The sequence below is a fragment of the Macaca thibetana genome, chromosome 11, assembly GCF_024542745.1.
Source record: "Macaca thibetana thibetana isolate TM-01 chromosome 11, ASM2454274v1, whole genome shotgun sequence".
In the NCBI taxonomy this organism is placed as follows: Eukaryota; Metazoa; Chordata; class Mammalia; order Primates; family Cercopithecidae; genus Macaca; species Macaca thibetana.
This window is the reverse complement of record NC_065588.1, coordinates 15634842-15659239: the sequence shown is the minus strand read 5'-3', so window position 1 is coordinate 15659239 and position 24398 is coordinate 15634842. Positions and strand designations below refer to the sequence as shown.

Genomic DNA, 24398 nt, shown 5'->3' with positions numbered 1-24398 from the left:
GGCTTCATAGAATGATTTAGGGAGAATTTCCTCTTTCTGTATTTTGTGTAATAGTGTCAACAGGATTGGTACAAATTCTTCTTTGAATGTCTGATAGAATTCACCTGTGAATCGTCTAGTACTGGACTTCTGTTGTTGGCAATTATTTTTTGTACCATTTCAATCTCGCTGCTTGTTACTTGGCTTGTTCAGGGTTTCTAATTCTTCCTGGTTTAAGCTAGGAGGGTTGTATATTTCCAGGAATTTATCCATCTCCTCCAGGTTTTCTAATTTATGCACATAAAGGTGTTCATAGTAGCCTTGAATGATCTTTTGTATTTCTGTGGTGTCAGTTGTGATATCTCCTTTTTCATTTCTATTTGAGCTTATTTGGATCTTCTCTCTTCTTTTGTTGGTTAATCTCACTAACAGTCTATCGGTTTTATTTATCCTTTCAAAAAACCAGCTTTTTGTTTCATTTATCTTTTGTGTATTTTTTGTTTCAATTTTTCTTAGTTCTGCTCTAATTTCTTTTCTTCTGCTAGGTTTGAGGTTGGTTTGTTCTTGTTTACCTAGTTCCTTGAGGCATGACCTTAGGTTGTCTATTTGTGCTCTTTCAGACTTTTCGATGTAGGCATTCAAGGCTATGGAGTTTTCTGTCAGCACAGCCTTTGCTGTATTCTAGAGGTTTTGATAGGTTATGTCACTATTATCATTCAGTTCAAAGAATTTTTAATTGTGTCTTGATTTCATTGTTGACCCAATGGTCATTCAGGAACATGTTATTTAATTTCTATATATTTGCATGGTTTTGAAATTTCCTTTTGGAGTTGATTTCCAGTTTTATTCCACTGTGGTCTGAGAGAGTGCTTGATATAATTTCAATTTTCTTAAATTGATTGAGACTTGTTTTGTGGCCTATCATCCAGTCTATCCTGGAGAATGTTCCATGTGCTGATGAACAGAATGCATATTCTGTGTTTGATGGGGAGAATGTTCTGTAAATATTTGTTAAGTACATTTGTTCTAGGGTAAAGAAATCCATTGTTTCTTTTTGACTTTCTGTCTTAATGACCTGTCTAGTGCTGTCAGTGGAATATTGAAGTCTTCCACTATTATTGTGTTGCTATCTATCTCATTTCTTAGGTCTAGTAGTAATTGTTTTATAAATTTGGGAGCTCCAGCATTAGGTGCATATATATATATATAGGATTGTGATACTTTCCTGTTGAACAAGGCCTTTTATCATTGTATAGTGTTCCTCTTTATCTTTTTTAACACTGTTGCTTTAAAGTTTGCTTTGTCTTATATAGGAATAGCTACTCCTACTTGCTTTTTGTATCCATTTGCATGGAATATCTTTTTCCACCCCTTTACCTTAAGTTTACGTGAGTCTTTGTGTGTTAGGTGAGTCTCTTGAAGGCAGCAGATACTTGCTTGGTGAATTCGTATCCATTCTGCCATTCTGTGTCATTTAAATGGAGCATTTATGCCGTTTACATTCAATGTTAGTATTGAGATGGAAGGTACCATTCTATTCATTGTGCTATTTGTTGCCTGAATACCTTTTTTTATTTATTGTTGTTTTATAGGTCCTGTGAGACTTACGCTTTGAGGGGGTTTTGTTTTGATGTATTTTGAGGATTTGTTTCAAGATTTAGAGCTCCTTTTAGCAGTTCTTGGAGTGCTGGCTTGGTAGTTTGTTTGTTTATTTATTTATTTATTTATTTTTTAGACAGCATGTAACTCTGTTACCCAGGCTAGAGTGCAGTGGTGTGATCATGGCTCACTGTGGCCTTGACCTCTCAGGCTCAAGCAATCCTTCCACCCCAGACTCCCGAGTAGCTGGGACTATTGGCACACACCACCACACCCAGCTAATTTTTGTACTTTTTGTAGAGATGGGGTTTCACCATGTTGCCCAGGCAGTTCTTGAAATCCTGAGCCCAGACAATCTGCCTGCCTCGGCCTCCCAAAGTGCTGGGATTACAGGCATGAACCACCATGCCTGGCCTGAACTTTAAGAATTAAATCAAACAGGCCGGGCGCGGTGGCTCAAGCCTGTAATCCCAGCACTTTGGGAGGCCGAGACGGGCGGATCACGAGGTCAGGAGATCAAGACCATCCTGGCTAACAGGGTGAAACCCCGTCTCTACTAAAAAATACAAAAAACTAGCCGGGCGAGGTGGCGGGCGCCTGTAGTCCCAGCTACTAGGGAGGCTGAGGCAGGAGAATGGCGTAAACTCGGGCGGCGGAGCTTGCAGTGAGCTGAGATCTGGCCACTGCACTCCAGCTTGGGCAACAGAGTGAGACTCCGTCTCAAAAAAAAAAAAAAAAAAAAAAAAAAAAAAAAAAAAAAAAAAAAAAAAGAATTAAATCAAACAATTATGGATGGAAAGGCTTTAAAATTGTGTTCCTGGTATAACGACAGGTTTCTATAAAGTTGTCAAATCATTTTGGCCAACACAGGATGAAGGGCTAGAAAGCGAAGGTAGAGAGGATCTGAATAGAGACTGGGAAAGAGTTGTTTCCTTGAGCTGCTTCTGGTAGAGGGTCTCTAATATTCAGGAGAGGAAAACCTGGTAAATACCTCATAGTACAAAACCTCTTTATTGGCAGGAATGTTGCTTTTGTAATTCATTCAATTTCAGAGGGAATTTCCTGAATGCAGGCCACTGCCATAGGACTGTAGGAAATATCAAGTTAAAAATGCAGCGTCACTTAGAGAACTAGCAAATATAATAGGAGCCATAAGACATGGACATACATGTATAACATATAGAGCATGACAAGAAAAAGGGAAGGGAACTGAAAAAACGAGATTGTATTTAGCTGGATATATAAAAGAATGTTTCACACAGGAAGTGATCCTTACTTGAATCATAAATCATCAATTTAAAATTAAAAGGAGCCTTGGAGGTGACTTAGTCAGATCCTCTGGGGCAGTGAAAATGGTGATGAAAGTTTATTAGGGGCAGATAGTACTAAGTACAGAACCATTTTATTTTAGAGTAATTTTAGACTTACAGAAGAGTAGCAAAGATAGTACAGAGAATTCCTGTATATTCTTTACTCAATTTGCCCTACTGTAACATCTTAGATTACCATGATGCATTCACCAAAATTAAGAAATTAACATTGGTACAATACTATTTTCATTGTATAAATGTAAGGTGTATAACATGAGGTTTTGCTATGCATAGCCACAATGAAATGATTACTATAGGTAAGCAATTTAACATATCCATCACTTTCCATATTTTTTATTTCTATAGTAAGAGCATCTACTCTCAGTAAATTTTCAGTATTGCAATACAATGTTATTAATGATAGTCCTCCTACTGTACAGTAGATCTCTTGGCCTGTTCATCTTATATAACTGCAAGTTTGTTCCTTTTGACCTATGTCTCCTCATTTCTTCCTCTTCCCTGCCCATGGTGTGCACCCTTATACTGTTAAAGAAAACTAAATATGGCCACAGAAGGACTCCATATTTCTATATTTGAGTCCATGTGGATGAACTGTAACCTAACTTAAAAGTCAGACAAAACTGAAAACCAAGCTTAGGAGTATGCACCTGTAGCAATCACTGCGTCTTGGCCAATCCCAGCGGCCATACTTCAGCCACTCATAGACTGCTAAGTGTTCAAACTGTGTTCAAATAAGGCAAATTCCAACCTGGAACCAATCCAGTTGTTTCTGTACCTCACTGCTGATTTCTGTATATCATTTCCTTTTTTTTTTTTTTTGTCTATAAATCTTCTTTCACTACGTGGCCGTGCTGCAGTCTCTGTGAATATGCTGTGATTCTGGGGGCTGCCTGATTTGCAAATTGTTCGTTGCTCAATTAAACTTTAAATTTAATTCTGCCAAAGTTTTTCTTTTATCAATATTCTACATGTATTCACCTTTTTTTTTTTCTTTTCAGATTCCACATACAAGTAAGTCCATGTAGTATTTGTCCTTCTGTGTCTGGCTTATTTCACTCAGCATAATGTCTTGTTCTTTGGGTTCATCCATGTTGTTATACATTATAGAACTTTCTTCATCCTTAAGGATGAATAATATTCTATTGTGTATATGCATAGTACCCCAATTATTTTAATCCATTTTTTGATCAACAGAAACTGAGATTGTTTTTATGTCTTGGCTATTGTGAATAATGCTACAATGAACATGGAAGAGCCGACATCTCTTGGAGTTGCTTGTTTCATTTCCTTTGGGCATATGCCCAGATAAAAGATTGCTGGATTATATGGTAGTTTTATTTTTAATTTTTTGAGAGTTCTCCATACTGTTTTCCCTATGGCTGTAGCAATTTACACTCCCATCAACAGCGTGCAAGGGTTCTCTTTTCTCTACAACCTTGCGCACACTTGTTTTCTCGTGGCTTTTGGATAATAGCCCTCCTAACAGGTATGAGGTGATTGTGGAAAACATCCAGCAAATGTCTGATGAATAGTTACAGTGCAAGGCCTTTCTATAAGTGCAGGCAGATAATGCTATTTTCTGTTCCTTATCGCACTTCCTTCTCAATCAGTCCTTTTTTTTTTTTTTTTTTTTTTGCTAGGAACAGGAAGATAGAATAGAGAAGAAGACAAGTATATAATGCCAGGTGGATTCTTTTGAATAAGATTCCATAGGGAAAGTTTCTAGTATTAGGAAAAAATCATTTTTAACATACAGTGTAAGAAAGTTACCTGGAATGTGGTAAGTAGGAGAAGTACACATGTATGGAATGTTCGGCATTTCAGTATCTTATAGGCTAAGAAATGAGATATACGGCATATGTTTCAGAGTAGTTCTATATTGTTACCATATTGCTGTAAACGTGTTACTCTATTGTTACAGCTACCATAAGTAAATGCCATTTGGAATATCTGAAAATGGAAATCACTCTATCTCAATGATAACAGAAGCAATTTCACTTGTTTCTGCTAGGCAGATCAACTGGAATTATATTTCAAAATAAAATAAATATTTCCTGAGAAGACTGACATGAAATCCACAATTTCCCTTATACAGGGGATTTTTTTTTTGAAATGAACCTGATGAATTTGACCATTAATCTGCGCAGAATGAAACCATCAGTTTCCAAAGAACCAGGAACTCAATGTACCTATAATTGTCCTTTTTGTTCAAAGACTATAAGATGTAACCCACTAACATAGATGGCAAATTTGGCTCTTAAAAATTTGCTTTTTGGTGAAAAGTCATAGTTATGAGGCATAGGATTGTGGCAAATTCACGAATCTATGTTTGAACGCATCCATCATGCTTGCCCAGGAATTCATTAGTTGTCTTTAAATTTAGTAATTCCTTACATTATGGATTGGTTTTCTTTTTTAATCCTACATCTAATTTTGTCAGTGTTGCCTTGCTCATCAAAACCTTCTCCATCTTTCTTGATGGAGATCAAGTGAAATTAGTGAAGACTGGTGGGGAAACAATTAAACTCATAAATGAAATAGTATTCAAAGCTAAGGTGGCAAATTCCTTGCTTTTCACCCACATTGCTTTGCCTTTTTATTCTCTGCAAATGGGCTGGAAACGAGCAATAAGAACCTGCTGCAGTTTTTTATTCAAGATTTTACTTAAGCACAATTTTGGAGCTTAATATTCTTTCTTGTATGTCATTTATACTTTCTACTGCCACCCCCCATGAAATCCATCCACAAAGAAAAAAAGTCATAGCCATTTGTTGTTATTCTGTTTCACTTGTCATAATAGTTGTGGGGTCAGAACCAATGATCAATCCGTAGGACTGATTCTCTAAAACCTTATTCTTTCCAGGCAGCTCTTTGCAGAGGGCTAGATGATTCATATGCTGAATGTAAGCTTCAGTAAGCAAAATACCAAGAAGTCACTGGAAAGCGGGTGTGCTCACTGTGTGCTAACATGCAGGGAGGACGGGGCTAGATGATGTGTCACGAGTATCCCAAGTATGAGTAATGCGTGCTCTCTGCAGGTGTTACTTTCTTGACATAATTGCAACTTGGCCAACTCTTTGCAAGCTTCCCTACTGAGGATAGACTTTTCCTCAACCACTCCCTGCTGGCAGAGTGAGATGGATTTTGAGGGTATCTTTTCCTACTTTTATTTTATAAAAAATAAAATATTTTATATAAATAAAATGTTTTAATTAATTAATAAAATAAAATTAATATCTTTTCCTACTTATATTTATTTACCCTAAGAAAAAAGGACTTCTATTATGACTTTCATATGACTTCTATCTTACTTATGACATCCCAAGTAACTTGCTTACACTGTATGTTGAAAATGGTTTTTCCCAATACTAGGAACTTTCCCTGTGGAATTTTATTCAAAAGAATCCATCGGGCATCATATATTTGCCTTCTTCCCTATTCTGTCTTCCTGTCCCTAGCAAATATTAGAATAAAATACTTTAATTAATAAAATAAAATATCTTTTCCTACTTATATTTCCAGGTACATAAGGAAGAATGGAATGAGTCTCCCATTATTTTAGTTGCTAGAGCAAATGCTGCTCTGAGTATCTTGTGGTGACCTCTTTGCCTTCCATCTCTTTGGTGGATAGGGCAGGGAACTAGGAGATTTTGAAAGGTGTTTTTCTGATTCAATTTCTTCTATAATAATAATTTTCTTTACATTGACCATGAGTCTCTAGTTAGAGAAATGTAGTTTACATTAGTAAAATTGAAACTTCTAGTACCACAAAACCTGTATAATTTGGAAAACAAATCCCCAAAATTTAAGGAAAAGGCTTGGGATTATTTGTTGTTGTTGTTTTTCAAATTGAACAATAGAATAACATGCTGAGAAAGTGCACTACTATTATGCATTGTTCTGAATAGATTGACACTATATTAACGAGGCATTAGAGTAATGAGTGATTCACTATTTTTAAAAATCCATATATTGAATATTTTTAATCAATATGCTACAAAGGCTGCTTTACAAATGTCAATTTCATGAGTGCTCTGCATCCTAAAAAGCATAAATTCATTTAACTTAGATTTTGCTAATATGTTTCAGTTGAACTGTTTCTGTCCTCCCATTTTAATATTTGGCTGAGTTTTGTTCCAGATATGTCAAAGACCTGGCCTAGGGAGATAAGGATTAATTTACTGAACATAATTTACAATAATGAAATCAAGCAGAAATTTAGAGTAACAAACCCAAGTCAATTTAAGTTGATTCATTTTAATGAAGTAATTTTTTTCTAAATGGAGATACCAAACTACATTTTTATAAAATAAAAGTAATGATTATCCACCATTTGGTGTAAGCACATGATTGGTTGTTAACTCAAAGCGGGACGGAACATTTTACTTAGCTGTAACTCCACTTAACATTAGGTTAGGCCACATGAAATTGATGGTACTCAACCAATACATTTTTGACACTTAATGCTTTAAAAATAAGAACCAAAGAACTTCATTCCTTTCATTTTCTTACAATAAATGTTTCCTGTGCACTTACATTTTGTCATGCTCCAAGGCTATGTACTTTATTTACAGAAGTGCCTATCCAGCCATTTATAAAAGCACATAGGGACTCAGTAACACCCTAGATTGAAATATAAAAATATTGAATAATCAATTTAAAAATAGTAATCCATTTCAATGAGTCCTAATATTTAGATAAAAGAAATATATGACCACTGTACAAATTAGCATATGTCGCTAATAAAACATTAATAACAAAGGAAAATAAAATTATTGTAAGTCCATTACCCAGAAGTAACCACTTTTATACTTTGACTCTTTCAACCTGCTGTTGTTCTTTAATAAAAATGGCATCTTGCTGTTTTCTAATATGCTTTTTCCCATTAATGTATGGAAAAAACTTAGCACGTCAATAAATATTCTTTGTTTATATTCATTTTAAGTGACTGCCTTATATCACATTTTTTGGGTACTAGAAACATTATTGTGGTTTCTAATTATAGAATCCATTGAGAGACAAGAAGTCCTAATTTTTTTTAGTCATTACTATTCAAAGACTGGTCTGTGGAATAAGGCCAGTCTGAAAACTGTTTATAAGTCATCTATTATAGTTTGTTCAGCCTGCTATAGAAAAAACATGGACTAGATAGCTTATAAACAACAGAAATTTATTTTTCACAGCTCTGGGAGCTAGGAAGTCAAAGATCAAGGCACTATTAGATTTGGTGCATGATGAGGATCCGTTTCTTGGTTTATAGATGGCCATAATTTTGCTGTCACATGGTGGAAGGGGAGGGGGATCTCTCTGGGACCTCTTTTATAAGGGAACAAATCACCTCCTGAAGGCTTTACCTTCAAATATTGTCACATCGGGGATTATGTTTCGGCAAACAAATTTGGGCAGAGCAGGGGAACAAATTGTCTATGGCGTTATATGTAACAAAGTAAGAATATCAATGGAGGATTTGCCTTTAAAACTTCTTTTTTTCTTTTTGTTTTTGATTTGGGGGTACATACACAGGTTTGTTATCAGGATATACTGTGTGATGCTGAGGTTTGGGATACAAATGATCCCATCACCCAGGTATTAATCACAGTACCTAACAGTTAGTTTTTAAACCTTTGCCCTCCTCTCTCCCTCTCCCCTTGAGTAGTCCCCATTGTCTATTGTTGCCATCTTTATGTCCGTAAGTACTGGATGTTTATCAGCCACTTATAAGTGAGAATAGTCAGGACTTGGTTTTCTGTTCCTGTGTTAATTTGCTTAGGATAATGGCCTTCAGCTGCATCCATGTTGCAGCAAAGGACATAATTTTGTTCTCTTCTATGGCTGCATAGTATTCCATGGTCTATATGTGCCATATTTTCTTTATCCATTCAACTGCTCATAGGCCCTTAGGTTGATTCCTTGATTTTGTTATCACAAATAGTGCTGTGATGAACATGTGAGTGCAGGTGTCTTTTTGGTAGAATGATTTGTTTTCTCTTGGATATATACCCATTAATGAGATTGCAGGGTCAAATGACACTTTTGTTTTAACTTCTTTGAGAAATCGCAAAACTACTTTCCATAGTGCCTGAACTTTCATTCCCTCCAACAGTGTAGGAGCATTCCCTTTTCTCCACAGCCTCGCCAACGTCTGTTGTTTTCTCATGTTTTAGTCACAGCCATTCTGACTGGTGTGAGATGCTATCTCATTGTGGTTTTGTTTTGCGTTTCTCTGATGATTAGTGATGATGAGCATCTTTTCATGTTTCTTGTGTGTCTTCTTTTGAGATGTGTCTGTTCATGTATTTTGCCTATTTTTAATGGGGTTATTTGTTTTTCCCTTGTTCAATTGTTTAAGTTTCATATGGATTCTAGATATTAGAACTTTGTCAGACGCAGTTTGTGAACATTCTCTCCCTTTCTCTAGGTTGTCTGTTCACTCTGTTGATAGTTCCTTTTGGTGCGCAGAAGCTCTTTAGTTTAACTAGGTCCACTTGTCATTTTTTGTTTTTGTTAAAATTGCTTTTGAGAATTGTGTCATTAATACTTTCCCTAGGCCGATGACCAGATTGGTGTTTCCTAGGTTTTCTTCTAGAATTCTTGTAGTTTGAAGTCTTATGTTTAAATTTTTAATCAATTTTCAGTTAACTTTTGTATATTTTATATGGGATCCAGTTTCATTCTTCTGCATATGGCTGGACAGCTATCCCAGTACTATTTATTACTGAATAGGCAATTATTTCCCCGTTGCTTATTTTTGTCAGCTTTGTCAAAGATCAGATGGCTTTAGGTGTTCTACACGTCAGATGGCATAGACTTTATTTATGGGTTCTCTATTCGGTTCCATTTGTCTACGTACCTGTTACTGTAAGAATACCGCGCTGTTTTGGTACTGTAGTCATAAAGTGTAGTTTGAAGTTGTGTAATGTGATGCGTCTGGCTTTGTTCTTTCTGCTTAGGATTGCTTAGACTATTTGGACTCTTTTTTGGTCTGTATAAATTTTAGAATAGTTTTTTTTTTTTCCTAGTTCTGTGAAAAATGATGTTGGTAGCTTGATAGGAGTAGTATTAAAAGTATAGATTGCTTTGGGCAGTATGGCCAATTTAATGATGTTGATTCTTCTAATCTATGAGAATGGAATGTTTTTTTGTTTGTGTGTGTCATCTGATTTCTTTTTGCAGTGTTTTGTAGTTCTTCTTTTATTTAGATGTACTTCCAGGTATTTTGTGTGTGTGTGTGTGTGTGTGTGTGTGTGTGTGTGTGTGGCTATTGTAAATGGGATTGCATTTCTGTTTTGGCCCTCAGCTTGAATGTTATTGGTGTATAAAAATGCTACTAATTTTTGAACATTGATTTTGTATCCTGAAACTTCGCTGAAGTAGTTTATCAGTCCCAGGAGGCTTTTGGTGGAGTCTTTAGGGTTGTCAATGTATAGAATCATATTGTCCATGACAAAAGATAGTTTGACTTCTTTTCCTATTTGGTTGCCTTTTATCTCTTTCTCTTGCCTGATTTCTCTGGCTACCAATTCCAGTATTATGTTGAATAGGAGGGGTGAGAGTGGGCATCCTTGTTTGGTTCCATTTCTCAAAGGGAATGCTTCCAATTTTTGCCCATTCAGTATGATGCTGATTGTGGGTTTGTCATAGATTGCTCTTATTATTTTGAAGTATGTTCCTTTGATGCCTAGTTTGTTGAGGGTTTTTATCACAAAAAGTTGTTGGATTTTATCAGATGCTTTCCCTGTGTCTGAGATGATCATATTGTTTTTGTTTTTAATTTTTGATATGGTGAGTCACATTTATTGATTTGTGCACATTGAATCAACCTTGCATTCCAGGAACAACACCTACTTGATCATGGTGACTTAGCTTTTTAATGTATTTCTGAATTCAGTTTGCTAGCATTTTGTTGAAGATTTTTGCATCTATGTTCATCAGGAATATTGGCCTGTAATTTTCTTTTTTTTTCATTGTGTCTTTGCCCGGTTTTGGTATTGGCCTGATACTGGCTTTTTAGAATGTGTTAGAAGGGATTCCCTTCTTGATTTTTTGAAACACCTGCAGTAGAATTGGTACAAGTTTTTTGTACATCTGGTAGAATTTGGCTGTAAATCCGTCTGGTCTGGGGCTTTTATTGGTTGGTAGTTTTTATTTTATTACTGATTCAGTTTCAGAACTTGATATTGGTGTGTTCAATGTTTCAATTTCTTCTTGATTCAATCTTGGGAAATTGTGTGTTTCTAAGAATTTATCATTTCCTCTAGATTTTCTACTTTTTGTGTGTAGAGGGGTTCATAACGGTCTCTGAGGACCTTCTGTATTTTGGTGGGATCAGTTGTAATGTCATCTTTGTCATTTCTGATTGTGCTTATTTGGATCTTCTCCCTTCTTTTCTTTGTTAATCTAGTGTATTGATGTTGTTTATCCTTTCAAATAACCAACTTTTAGTTTTGTTGATACTTTGTATGAATTTTTTGGGTCTCAATTTTATTCTCAATGTCTGCCCTGGTTTTAGTTATTTCTTTTCTTCTGAGAACTTTGGGGTTAGTTTGTTCTTGTTTTTCTAGTTCCTCTAGATGTGATGTTAGATCGTTAATTTGAGATCTTTCTAACTCTTTGAGGTAGGCATTTAGCACTATAAACTTTCCTCTTAATACTGCTTTTGCTGAATCCCAGAGATTTTGGTAGGTTGTGTCTCTGTTTTCATTTATTTCAAAGAATTTTTAAATTTCTGCCTTGATTTCATTGTTTACCCAAAAGTCATTGAGGATCAAGTTGTTTAATTTCCATGTAATTGTGTTGTTTTAAGAGATTTTCTTGGTATTGATTTCTGTTTTTATCCCATTGTGGTTTGAGAGTATGGTTGATCTGATATTTATTTCATTGAGACTTGCTTTATGGTAGAGCATTGGTCAATCTTGGAGTATGTTCCATGTGCAAATGAGAAGAATACATACTCTGTGGTTTGTGGGTTGAGTGTTTTGTAGACCTTCATTAGGTCTACTTGGTCAAGTGTTGAGTTTAAGTTCAGAGTTTCTTTGTTAGTTTGCTGCCTTCATGACCTTCTAATGCTGTCAGTTGGGGGTTGAAGACCCCTACCATTATTGTGTGGTTGTCTAAGTCTTTTAGCAGGCTTATAAATCTGGTTGCTCCAAAGTTGATGCATACATATTTACGAGAGTCCAGTCTTCTTGTCGAATTGAACCCTTTATCATTATGTAATGCCCTTCTTTGTCTTTTTTTACTGTTGTTTGTTTAAAGTATGTTTTATCAGATAGAAGAATAGCGACCCCTGCTTTTTTTTAAATTTATTTAAGGGATGGGATCTTCCTATGTTGTCCAGGCTTGTTTTGAACTCTTGGGCTCAAGCGATCTGCTTGCCTTGGTCTCCCAAAGTGCTGGGATTAGAGGTGTGAACCACTGCACCTGGCCTGTGACCCCTGCTTTTATTTCTTCTCTGTTTGCATGGTCGATCTTTCTCCAACCCTGTACTTTGAGCCTATGGGTGTCTTTACATGTAAGATGGGTTTCATGAACACAGCAGACTGATGAGTCTTGTATTTGTTTTTTCCAGGTTTAATTCACTTTATTTTTCTTGTATAAAAACCCTATGTTGTAGCCACAGCTGGAGCCTGGGTCCTCTGCGTGGAGACTCTGGTGTGGGTCTTGAAGAAGTGGTCAGTGAATTCCTGATAGGGAGACTTGGTGAATACAGTCTCCTTCCAGAGGTCGGGGGTCGGGTAGCTGTACGTCTTAGAGATGGCATCAAAGGTGGCCTTGGCAAAGTTGCCCAGGGTGGCAGTGCAGCCTCTGGCTGAGGTGTAGCAGTCATCAATACCAGCCATCATGAGCAGCTTCTTGGGCACAGGGGCCAAGACGATGCCAGTGTCCCTGAACTTGGGGATGAGGTGCACCAGCAGAGAGCTGCAGTGGCCTGTCACCTTGCAAGGGACAGTGTGGGGTTTGCCGATCTTGTTACCCCAGTAGCCTCTGCACATGGGGACAATGGAGAGCTTGGCCAGGATGATAGCCCTGCAGATGGCAGTGGCCATCTCCTTGGAGCACTTAACACCCAGACCGACGTGGCCATTGTCGTCCCCAATGGCAACAAATGCTTTGAACCTGGTGCGCTGGCCGACGTGGGTCTGCTTCTGCACCATCATAATCTTCAAATCCTTCTTCTTGAGAGAGGCCCCCAAGAAAAAGTCAATGATCTCAGATTCCTTGATGGGCAGAGAGAAGAGATAGATCTCCTCCAGGGACTTGATCTTCTTGTCCTTGACCAGGAGGCCCAGTTCAGTGACGGGCATCCAGTCATCCTCGGCCTTGCCTCATGGAGCTCCGTGGCCTCAGCCCCAGTCCCGTCCAGGGCCGTGACCACAGCCCAGATGCCACTGCTGACACATCCACGGAAGCCACCACGGTTCCCCATCCCAGGGCTCCTGGGGCCTCCTGGCCCCCTCACTGCACAGGCATCTTCCGCCATTTGGTGTTTTCTTGGAGAAGAAGTGACTCTTGTATTTTTATCCACCTTGCTGCTCTGTGTCTTCTAAGTGGTGCATTGAGACCATTAACATTTAAAGTTAATATTGATAAGTGAGGTTTTGATCCTACCATAAAGTTGTTAGCTGGTTGCTTTGTAGTTTCTATCATGTAGTTATTTTACATGGTCTGCAGACTATGTACTTAAGTGTGTTTTTGTGGTCTTGGTATCCTTCTTTCATTTCCATATTTAGAACTCCCTTAAGGATCTCTCTTAAGGCTGGTCTAGTGGTAATGAATTCCCTTAGGACTTGCCTGTTTGGAAAGTATTTTATTTCTCTTTCACTTATAAACCTTAGTTTGTTGAGATATAGAATTATTAGTTGGAATTTCTTTTCTTCAAGAATGCTGAAAATAGGCTCCAGTCTCTCCTGACTTGCAAGGTTTCTCCTGACAAGTCCTCTATTAGCTTGATGGGGTTCCCTTTGTCCATGATCTGTCCTTTTCCCTCTAGCAGTCTTTAAGGTTTTTTCTTTAGTGTTGACCTCAGTCAATCTGGGGACTACATGGTTTGTAATCTACATGGCTTGATATTTGTTTTGTGTAGTATCTGACAGGTATTCTCTGAATGTCTTGTGTCTGGACATCTATCTTCCTAGCTAGATTGGGCATGTTGCTTGAATTATTCTTTCAACTATATTTTCCAGGTTGTTTGCTTTTTCCTTCTCTCTCAGGAATGCAAATAATTTGTACATTTAGTCATCTTACATAACCCCATATTTAATGAGGACTGCTCATTTTAAAAATTCTTCTTTTTTATTTTTGCCATATTGGGTTAGTTCAAAAAAACAGTCTTCGATCTCTGAAATTCTTTCTTCTGCTTGGTTCAGTCAATTGATAAAGGTTTCATTTGTATTTTGGAATTCCTTAGGTGAGTTTTTCATTCCAGAAGCTCTGATTGATTTTTTTTAAAGATGTTTATCTTTTCGTTCACTTCCTGGGTTGCTTTAGAAATTTCTTTTTGTTGATTTTCAACCTTGCCTTGGATCTGAATGGGCTTCCTTGCAATCCATGCTTTGAATTTTTATTTATTATTTCCGAGTTTTGATTTTGGCTAGGGACCATTGCTGGAGAGGTAGCTCAATCTTTTTGTGGTTTCACTGCATTCAGGTTTTTCATGGTGCTGGAATTCTTGTGCTGGTTGCTTCTCACCTGGAGACACTGGCACTTCTAATTTTTGTATTTTGTATTTTTTTCATACAGGTAGGACTTTTCCTTTATCTTTCTTTCCTTATAACAAATATAATTACTATTACTCCCTTTCCCTTCCCTACTCCCTATGGGGTGTGACTGTAAAGAATGCTGAGCAGGGTCTTTCAGTTTTGCTTCTGTAGCAGTATGTGCTTCTTTCAACAGGTTTTATATTGGGCTTTGGAGTTTGTCCTACAAGCCTGTAGATAACATTTATAGGTAAGAGCCAGTTGTGGCCAAAGTGGCTGGGTATGTACTTGATCTGTGTTTAGAGGTGGAAGTTCTCTGTTGCCCCAGGCAATGGGTTGATTCATAGAATACACATTGGTCTGAGGTCCCTGCTCAGCCCTGTGGGGGCAGGACCCACAAAGGATGGGACCAGTTGGGCAGGTCTGCCTGTAGGTCTCCTGATGCAGGCACAAGCACCAGTACCAAGTGAGAATCCAGTGGGTGGCTACCAGACACCCAGAGGTGTGTCTAAATGTGGATTCGGGAAACCTCCTTTGCTCCAAGTTCTGTGTTTAGAACACCAGGCAAGCAGGTATTCTAAATGCCGGGAGATCTGCCTGAGCATGGAGCAGAAAGGATCTTGCTATACCATGATCTATGTCCATAAATGGTGGGGCAGCTCAAGCTGCTGAACCAGATGGCTGGATGCTCAGAATGTCTGGCGATCTGCCTGAGTGTGAACAGAGAGGGCTTCCTTGCACCAAGATCTTTGGACAGTCTTGATGGTCCTGGTGAGCAATGCCCCAAAATCTGGAGATCTGCTTGGGTGTGGAGCAGAGAGAGCCCTGCTGCACAAATATCTCTGCATAGGAAGGGTGGGGTGACTCTGGCTGCTGAACTAAGCAAGCAGGTGCTCTGGATGCCTGGAGATCTTCCTGGGCATGTAGCAGAGAGGATTCCTCTGCACCAGTCTTTGCACAGGAAGGATAGGTGGCTCCAGCTGCCGAACCACGTGAATGGGTGCTCTGAATGCTTAGAGATCTGCCTGGGCATGGAGCAGAGAGACCCTCTCAGTACCACAATATATGTCAAGGAAGGGTGATGTGGCTCAGGCTGCTGGTCCAGACAAGCAGGTGTTCCAAATACCCAGATTTCTGCCTAGGGATGGAGCAGGGAGGGCTCTGTTGTACCACAATCTCAGGGGAGGAAGATGAGGCACTCAGCAATGGCACACACAGATCAGTTCCAGATTGCCAAGCTGGCCTTGGCTGCAAGTCTTGCTGCTCAGAAGAAACTGCAACTGTAGCAGCTCTCCTCCTGCCTGTGATGGGGGAGAGCACAATTCCAGAGATTACTGCCGAGACACTTTTTCACAGTTCTGGCTGTGGAGGCCCCCACCCCACTCCAGAGAAGATGCTTCAATCTCTGGCCCAAGACTGAAGTGCCTCTGTAGCCATGCTGCTAGGGCACCAAAGAATGGCTGACTTTGTGTGCACCCAGATTTAAAATGGCATCCTGCTCTCATCCAGGGTCTGAGAAAATGTTTGCTACTTTTCCTGGTGTCTTTTCTTCACAGCATCTCCAAAACCCTCCCTAAGTTAACTCCAGGGCTTAGGAGAAGCAAAGTGCTCTCTCTTGGCCTGGGTTGCTTGAATCTCCAGTGGAAAGGTGAGTCACAGAGGGAAACTCTCTGCCTCTCTCACATACTGGGGCTTCACTCACTTTTATCAACCGGATGCCATCACAGGGCTGTTTAAAACTATCATAGCAATTTGCCAGACTATATTATGTTTGTTTTTTATGTAATAATAAAAATAAATTATTGCTTGTATTTTGTATGCTTGCTTTAACTTTTTATAAATTTATTTTTGATGAACATATTGGTACACAGTAGATCGAGCAGGGGAAAATCCTTGATCCTTTGCCACAGATAGTTTAAAAAGGATAGCCAATCTGGCTAGTCTGACTAGAACTTCTTGGCCCGAAAATAATAGCCTGAGCCAAAGACATGTTGATAGGAATGTTTTCAGTGATAAGGCAGCTACAGTTTGGAGGAGTATGTGTTAGAATTTGGAGAAATAATACTACAAGGCTACAGTAACCAAAACAGCATGGTACTGGTACCAAAACAGAGATATAGACCAATGGAACAGAACAGAGTCCTCAGAAATAATACCACACATCTACAGCCATCTGATCTTTGACAAACCTGAGAGAAACAAGAAATGGGGAAAGGATTCCCTATTTAATAAATGGTGCTGGGAAAATTGGCTAGCCATAAGTAGAAAGCTGAAACTGGATCCTTTCCTTACTCCTTATACGAAAATTAATTCAAGATGGATTAGAGACTTAAATGTTAGACCTAATACCATAAAAATCCTAGAGGAAAACCTAGGTAGTACCATTCAGGACATAGGCATGGGCAAAGATTTCATGTCTAAAACACCAAAAGCAATGGCAGCAAAAGCCAAAATTGACAAATGGGATCTCATTAAACTAAAGAGCTTCTGCACAGCAAAAGACACTACCATCAGAGTGAACAGGCAACCTACAGAATGGGAGAAAATTTTTGCAATCTACTCATCTGACAAAGGGCTAATATCCAGAACCTACAAAGAACTCAAACAAATTTACAAGAAAAAAACAAACAACCCCATCAAAAAGTGGGCAAAGGACATGAACAGACATTTCTCAAAAGAAGACATTCATACAGCCAACAGACACATGAAAAAATGCTCATCATCACTGGCCATCAGAGAAATGCAAATCAAAACCACAATGAGATACCATCTCACACCAGTTAGAATGGCGATCATTAAAAAGTCAGGAAACAACAGGTGCTGGAGAGGATGTGGAGAAATAGGAACACTTTTACACTGTTGGTGGGATTGTAAACTAGTTCAACCATTATGGAAAACAGTATGGCGATTCCTCAAGGATCTAGAACTAGATGTACCATATGACCCAGCCATCCCATTACTGGGTATATACCCAAAGGATTATAAATTATGCTGCTATAAAGACACATGCACACGTATGTTTATTGCAGCACTATTCACAATAGCAAAGACTTGGAATCAACCCAAATGTCCATCAGTGACAGACTGGATTAAGAAAATGTGGCACATATACACCATGGAATACTATGCAGCCATAAAAAAGGATGAGTTTGAGTCCTTTGTAGGGACTTGGATGCAGCTGGAATCCATCATTCTTAGCAAACTATCACAAGAACAGAAAACCAAACACCGCATGTTCTCACTCATAGGTGGGAACTGAACAATGAGATCACTCGGACTCAAGAAGGGGAACATCACACACCGGGGCCTATCATGGGGAGGGGGGAGGGGGGAGGGATTGCATTGGGAGTTATACCTGATGTAAACGACGAGTTGATGGGTGCAGCACAGCAACATGGCACAAGTATACATATGTAACAAACCTGCACATTATGCACATGTACCCTACTACTTAAAGTATAATAATAATAAATAAATTTAAAAAAAAAAAAAAAAAAAAACAAATGTTGGCAAAGATATGGAGGAATTGAAACTCCTGTTCATTGCTGGTGGGAATTTAAATGGTAAAGCCACTTAAAAAAAAAAAAAAAATTTGGAGAAATAAGTGTACTGCTATCCATGGTACTGAACAATAATTTCTCACTAAGGCCTGATTGTTTCATCTAACCTTAGAATACTGGTTACTACGGACCAACATTTCTCAGGAATTCCAAATCAAGAGAAAGAAGAATCAATGGTGATATATATTTGCGAAATATGAGGAAAAGAGAAAAACTGACACAGGTGAAGAGGAATTATAGAGAGATTGCCAAAAAGAAAAAAAGAGTGCTTTGCTAATTTATTTACTAAGATAATTTAGCCAACCTTAGCCAAAATGCCAAAAGAGCAACAGATTTATATTCAATACAGTGCAAAGCAGCATCACTGTTGACATTAATAAATAAGTTATTTTTGAAAGAATGACAGACGAGATTGCCAAGCAGAGATTTTATGACTGATGTCATGTCAGCTCAGTTACACAAACATTTTCATACTTTTCCTTTGCTTTAGTTTTCAATACATATGAAAATTGTGTTTTGTGAAGCTATGCCAAACAGTAGAAAATCATGACTTATGGGTCATCATTAAATTAGTAATTTCACATACTTTTGAAAGATCTGTCATATTTTTGATAGCTACAATCACTCTTACCCTATTATAGTTGGGAAAGTCTATTACCCTATATCAGCCTCTTGCCCACGCATTGTGAATATAGGAGATGCTTCATAAATGATAGTGACTGAATAAGTTTGTCAGATCTTCTCTGCTAAGTTAGGGAAAAACAGGGGGCACTGGTGTCTTTAAAATTTATGCCACTAGACCTCCTTGAGAGAAGAAGGGTAGGAGTTAGCGCTATGTCTTGCAGCAGAGATGCTAATGCTTCTTTGCAAAAGCACCTATTATTTTGCAATTGACTGACTGTATCTGGGATTCTTGCAACCAAAAGGGCCAAATTATTATGGATACAGTGTAATGTATTTAATCAAACTCCTATTATTGCTTATTTAGGTTGTTTCACATTTTCATTGCGCTAATCAGTGATTCATTGAATATCCCTATAGCTAAATCTTTGCACACATTCAACAGCTCGTTTAAATTTCAGAACATTTCACAGACATTCACTTGGTTGAAATTTTAGTAGTTCTTGAAACATCAACCAAATCTGGCCAGCTTGTTGAAAGGCCTACCATGAATTAAGTGATGTTTAAGTAGGTCTGTGTTTTATTTAACATAATAACACCTACATACGTCAGAAAAAAATTCCCATGCATTTATGTGAATAATACCTTTGATGTCATCTGTGAAAAATGTTCAATGGCCAAATGGATTTGTAAACTCCTGCTGAAAAAAATTTTCTCCTTTTCCAGGAAATACTGATCTTTACTATTTTACCATTCACTCTGATCAAAAATAAAGAACTTACTTGTCCTTAGTCTTTACCTTTACTTATATGAGAGACATGCCACCCAAATGAGTTTTAGTGATACTCTGTTGCTTATGTATGAAAACCGAAGTGCTGAAGAGAAACCTAAAAGTATTCTGAAATCTGATATGAAATTGAAAATTAGTGCATTTGAACTTGAGATATTTCAGCTGAGTTTATGTTTGCTTTCAACTAAAAAGGCAATAGTTTAAACATTGTTAAAAGTGTTATTCAGTTGTGCTAATATTTGGTAGAATTTATTTCTAGAAAAATGGGATATAACTCTGCAAAGGGCATTTTACTGGACTACTCATTTTCAAGAGAGCAACTTCTGTGCATACTGAATAGAAAGAAGAACCCAAGATATGCATATTAACAGGGAATTCAGTGGCTGCATTATGACCAATAGACCACATATTCAGCAAAAGGACAGAAAATTTTGGAAGATTTTCAAACTTAAGGCACAGAACAACATTATGTTTCAAAAACAAATGAACAAACAAACAAAAACCAGCTGCTACCAATGGCATTTTTCACAGAACTAGAAAAAAACTACTTTAAAATTTATATAGAATAAAAAAAGGGTCTGAGTAGCCAAGGCAATACTAAGCAAAAAGAACAAAGCAAGAGGCATCACGCTACCCAATTTCAAACTATACTGCAGGCTACAGTAACCAAAACAGCATGGTATTGGCACAAAAACAGATATGTAGACCAAAGGAACAGAATAGAGAGCCCAGAAATAATGTCACACACCTACATCCATCTGATCTTCAACAAAGCTGACAAAAACAAGCAATGAGGAAAAGACTCCCTATTCAATAAATGGTGTTGGAATAACTGGCTAGCCATACACAGAAGATGAAACTGGACCCTTTCTTTCCACCATATACAAAAATCAACCCAAGATGGATTAAACACTTAAATGTAAAGCCCAAAACCCAAGACTGGCCTGGCGTGGTGGCTCATGCCTGTAATCCCAGCACTTTGGGAGGCCGAGGCAGGCAGATCACAAGGTCAGGAGATCGAGACCATCCTGGCTAACATGGTGAAACCCCGTCTCTACTTAAAAAAAAAAAATACAAAAAGTTAGCTAAGCATGGTGGCATGAGCCTGTAGTTCCAGCTACTCGGGAGGCTGAAGCAGGAGGACTGCCTTAACTCAGGAGGCAGAGGTTGCAGTGAGCTGAGATCAGCGCCACTGCATTTCAGCCTGGGCGACAGAGTGAGACTCTGTCAAAAAAAAAAAAAAAAAAAAAAAAAAAAGGCTCAAAACTATAAAAACCCTGAAAGACAACCTAGGCGACACCATCCTGGATATAGGAATAGGCAAAGATTTCATGGTGAAGACATCAAAAATAATTGTGACAAAACCAAAAATTGACAAATGGTATCTAATTAAAGAGTGTCTGCACAGCAAAAACAACAAAAATAAACAAATGAAAACTATCAACAAAGAAAGCTGACAACCTACAGAATGGGAGAAAAATTTTGCAAACTGTGTATCTGGCAAAAGTCTAATATCCAGCATCTATAAGGAACTTAAATTTACAAGCAAAAAATAAACAACCACATTAAAAAGTGGGCAAAGAACATGAGCAAACACTTTTCTATAGAAGACATGCATTTGGCCAACAAGCATATGAAAAAAGCTCAGCATCACTGATCATTAGAGAAATGCAAATCAAAACCACAATGAGATGCTGTCTCACACCAGTCAGAATGGCTGTGATTCAAAAGTCATAAAATAACAGATACTGGCAAGGTTGTGGAGAAAAGGGAATGCTTATACATTGATGGTGGTAGTGTAAATTAATTCAATCATTGTGGAAGACACTGTGGCGATTCCTAAAACAGCTGAAAATAGAACTGCCATTTGACTCCCAATCCCATTACTGGGTATATCCCCAAAGGAATAGAAATTGTTCTATCATGAGGACACATGCACACGTATGTTCACTGCAGCACTATTCACAATAGCAAAGACACAGAATCAACCTAAATGCCCTTGAGCAGTAGACTGGATAAAGAAAATGTGTTCAAACAGAGAGCCAAATCAGGAATGAACTTCCATTCACAATTGCTTCAAAGAGAATAAAATACCTAGGAATCCAACTTACAAGGGATGTAAAGGACCTCTTCAGGGAGAACTACAAACCACTGCTCAGTGAAATAAAAGAGGACACAAACAAATGGAAGAACATACCATGCTCATGGATAGGAAGAATCAATATCGTGAAAATGGCCATACTGCCCAAGGTAATTTATAGATTCAATGCCATCCCCATCAAGCTACCAATGAGTTTCTTCACAGAATTGGAAAAAACTGCTTTAAAGTTCATATGGAACCAAAAAAGAGCCCGCATCTCCAAGACAATCCTAAGTCAAAAGAACAAAGCTGGAGGCATCACGCTACCTGACTTCAAACTATACTACAAGGCTACAGTAACCAAAACAGCATGGTACTGGTACCAAAACAGAGATATAGACCAATGGAACAGAACAGAGTCCTCAGAAATAATACCACACATCTACAGCCATCTGATCTTTGACAAACCTGAGAGAAACAAGAAATGGGGAAAGGATTCCCTATTTAATAAATGGTGCTGGGAAAATTGGCTAGCCATAAGTAGAAAGCTGAAACTGGATCCTTTCCTTACTCCTTATACGAAAATTAATTCAAGATGGATTAGAGACTTAAATGTTAGACCTAATACCATAAAAATCCCAGAGGAAAACCTAGGTAGTACCATTCAGGACATAGGCATGGGCAAAGACTTCATGTCTAAAACACCAAAAGCAACGGCAGCAAAAGCCAAAATTGACAAATGGGATCTAATTAAACTAAAGAGCTTCTGCACAGCAAAAGAAACTACCATCAGAGTGAACAGGCAACCTACAGAATGGGAGAAAATTTTTGCAATCTACTCATCTGACAAAGGGCTAATATCCAGAACCTACAAAGAACTCAAACAAATTTACAAGAAAAAAAAACAAACAACCCCATCAAAAAGTGGGCAAAGGATATGAACAGACATTTCTCAAAAGAAGACATTCATACAGCCAACAGACACATGAAAAAATGCTCATCATCACTGGCCATCAGAGAAATGCAAATCAAAACCACAATGAGATACCATCTCACACCAGTTAGAATGGCGATCATTAAAAAGTCAGGAAACAACAGGTGCTGGAGAGGATGTGGAGAAATAGGAACACTTTTACACTGTTGGTGGGATTGTAAACTAGTTCAACCATTATGGAAAACAGTATGGCGATTCCTCAAGGATCTAGAACTAGATGTACCATATGACCCAGCCATCCCATTACTGGGTATATACCCAAAGGATTATAAATTATGCTGCTATAAAGACACATGCACACGTATGTTTATTGCAGCACTATTCACAATAGCAAAGACTTGGAATCAACCCAAATGTCCATCAGTGACAGATTGGATTAAGAAAATGTGGCACATATACACCATGGAATACTATGTAGCCATAAAAAAGGATGAGTTTGTGTCCTTTGTAGGGACATGGATGCAGCTGGAAACCATCATTCTTAGCAAACTATCACAAGAACAGAAAACCAAACACCGCATGTTCTCACTCATAGGTGGGAACTGAACAATGAGATCACTTGGACTCAGGAAGGGGAACATCACACACCGGGGCCTATCATGGGGAGGGGGGAGGAGGAAGGGATTGCATTGGGAGTTATACCTGATGTAAATGACGAGTTGATGGGTGCAGCACACCAACGTGGCACAAGTATACATATGTAACAAACCTGCACGTTATGCACATGTACCCTACAACTTAAAGTATAATAATAATAAATAAATTAAAAAAAAAAAGAAAATGTGTTATATATACATCATGGAATACTATACAGCAATAAAAAATAATGAGGTCATGTCCTTTGCAGGGACATGCATGGAGGTGGAGGCCATTATCCTTAGCAAACTATTGCAGGAATGGAAAACCAAATACTTCATGTTCTCACTTATAAGTGGGAGCTAAATGATGAGAACAATGAGCTAATAAAGGGAACAATGCACACTGGGCCCTACATCAGGGTGGTGGGTGAGAGGAGGAAGAGGATCAGGAAAAATAACAAATGGGTACTAGGATTATAATATCTGGATGACGAAATAATCTGTACAATAAACCCCCATGACATGAGTTTATATAACCAGCCTGCATATATACCCCTAAACTTAAAAGCTAAAAAAGCAAAAACAAAAACAAAAAACAGTTGTTAAGCTCAGTTTCATAATGAATATTAGTGTCTAAAGAAGGTTGATTGGCCATGGAATATTGAGATTATTAACACCATGTTATGTAGTATGAATATGGAGAGAGACTAGACATGTTTCTCCAGATTGAAAGAGCAGGTTTAGAAGAAATAATAAAATAAGAATAGTAAACAGTTATTATCATAATCTATCGTTCTTTAGTCTAGATTCCAAAATTTTGCACAGTTTTTCTAATATTAATATTTTCCAAGGTAAAAAGCCAAATGTAAGATAATCACTTTGAAATTATCCAAATTTGTAGCAGTATAGAAAAACCATGAATTTGTTTTATCATGTTTTCATTTGCTTTGAAAGTTGCATTCATATATAATTTGCTCTATAAAATAATAATTATTAGAACAATTGAAATTATAATGTTCTTTTAAAATAACAAGATTTGTCTTAGTTTGGCAATTTGGTTGCACACTTACTAAAATGTTTTAATTACGGAAGAAGATAATTGAATAGGGCTCCTTATGCGAAATTTTTGAAAAGCTAAAGTGAGAAAAAAGTCAAATAATTCACATTTTG

General features: G+C 37.8%; 3 protein-coding genes across 4 annotated transcripts in view; 1 reads left to right on the top strand and 2 right to left on the bottom strand.

The window, feature by feature from the left end:
* MGP (matrix Gla protein) overlaps positions 1-24398 on the top strand; it is an 836939-nt gene that overhangs the window by 248723 nt on the left and 563818 nt on the right. The window lies entirely within an intron of this gene.
* The window catches only part of PTPRO (protein tyrosine phosphatase receptor type O), a 272722-nt gene that overhangs the window by 142882 nt on the left and 105442 nt on the right, over positions 1-24398 (bottom strand). The gene's annotated exons all lie outside the window — the stretch shown is intronic.
* On the bottom strand, positions 11459-16661 carry LOC126931355 (40S ribosomal protein S2-like). Its single transcript, XM_050749497.1, has one exon. It carries the CDS (start codon positions 13211-13213, stop codon positions 12512-12514), a length of 702 nt encoding a protein of 233 aa, XP_050605454.1. The 5' UTR covers positions 13214-16661; the 3' UTR covers positions 11459-12511.

Excerpts from the sequence above, each read along its gene's own strand:
- LOC126931355 (XM_050749497.1), bottom strand. The coding sequence starts at position 13,213 with ATGCCCGTCACTGAACTGGGCCTCCTGGTCAAGGACAAGAAGATCAAG.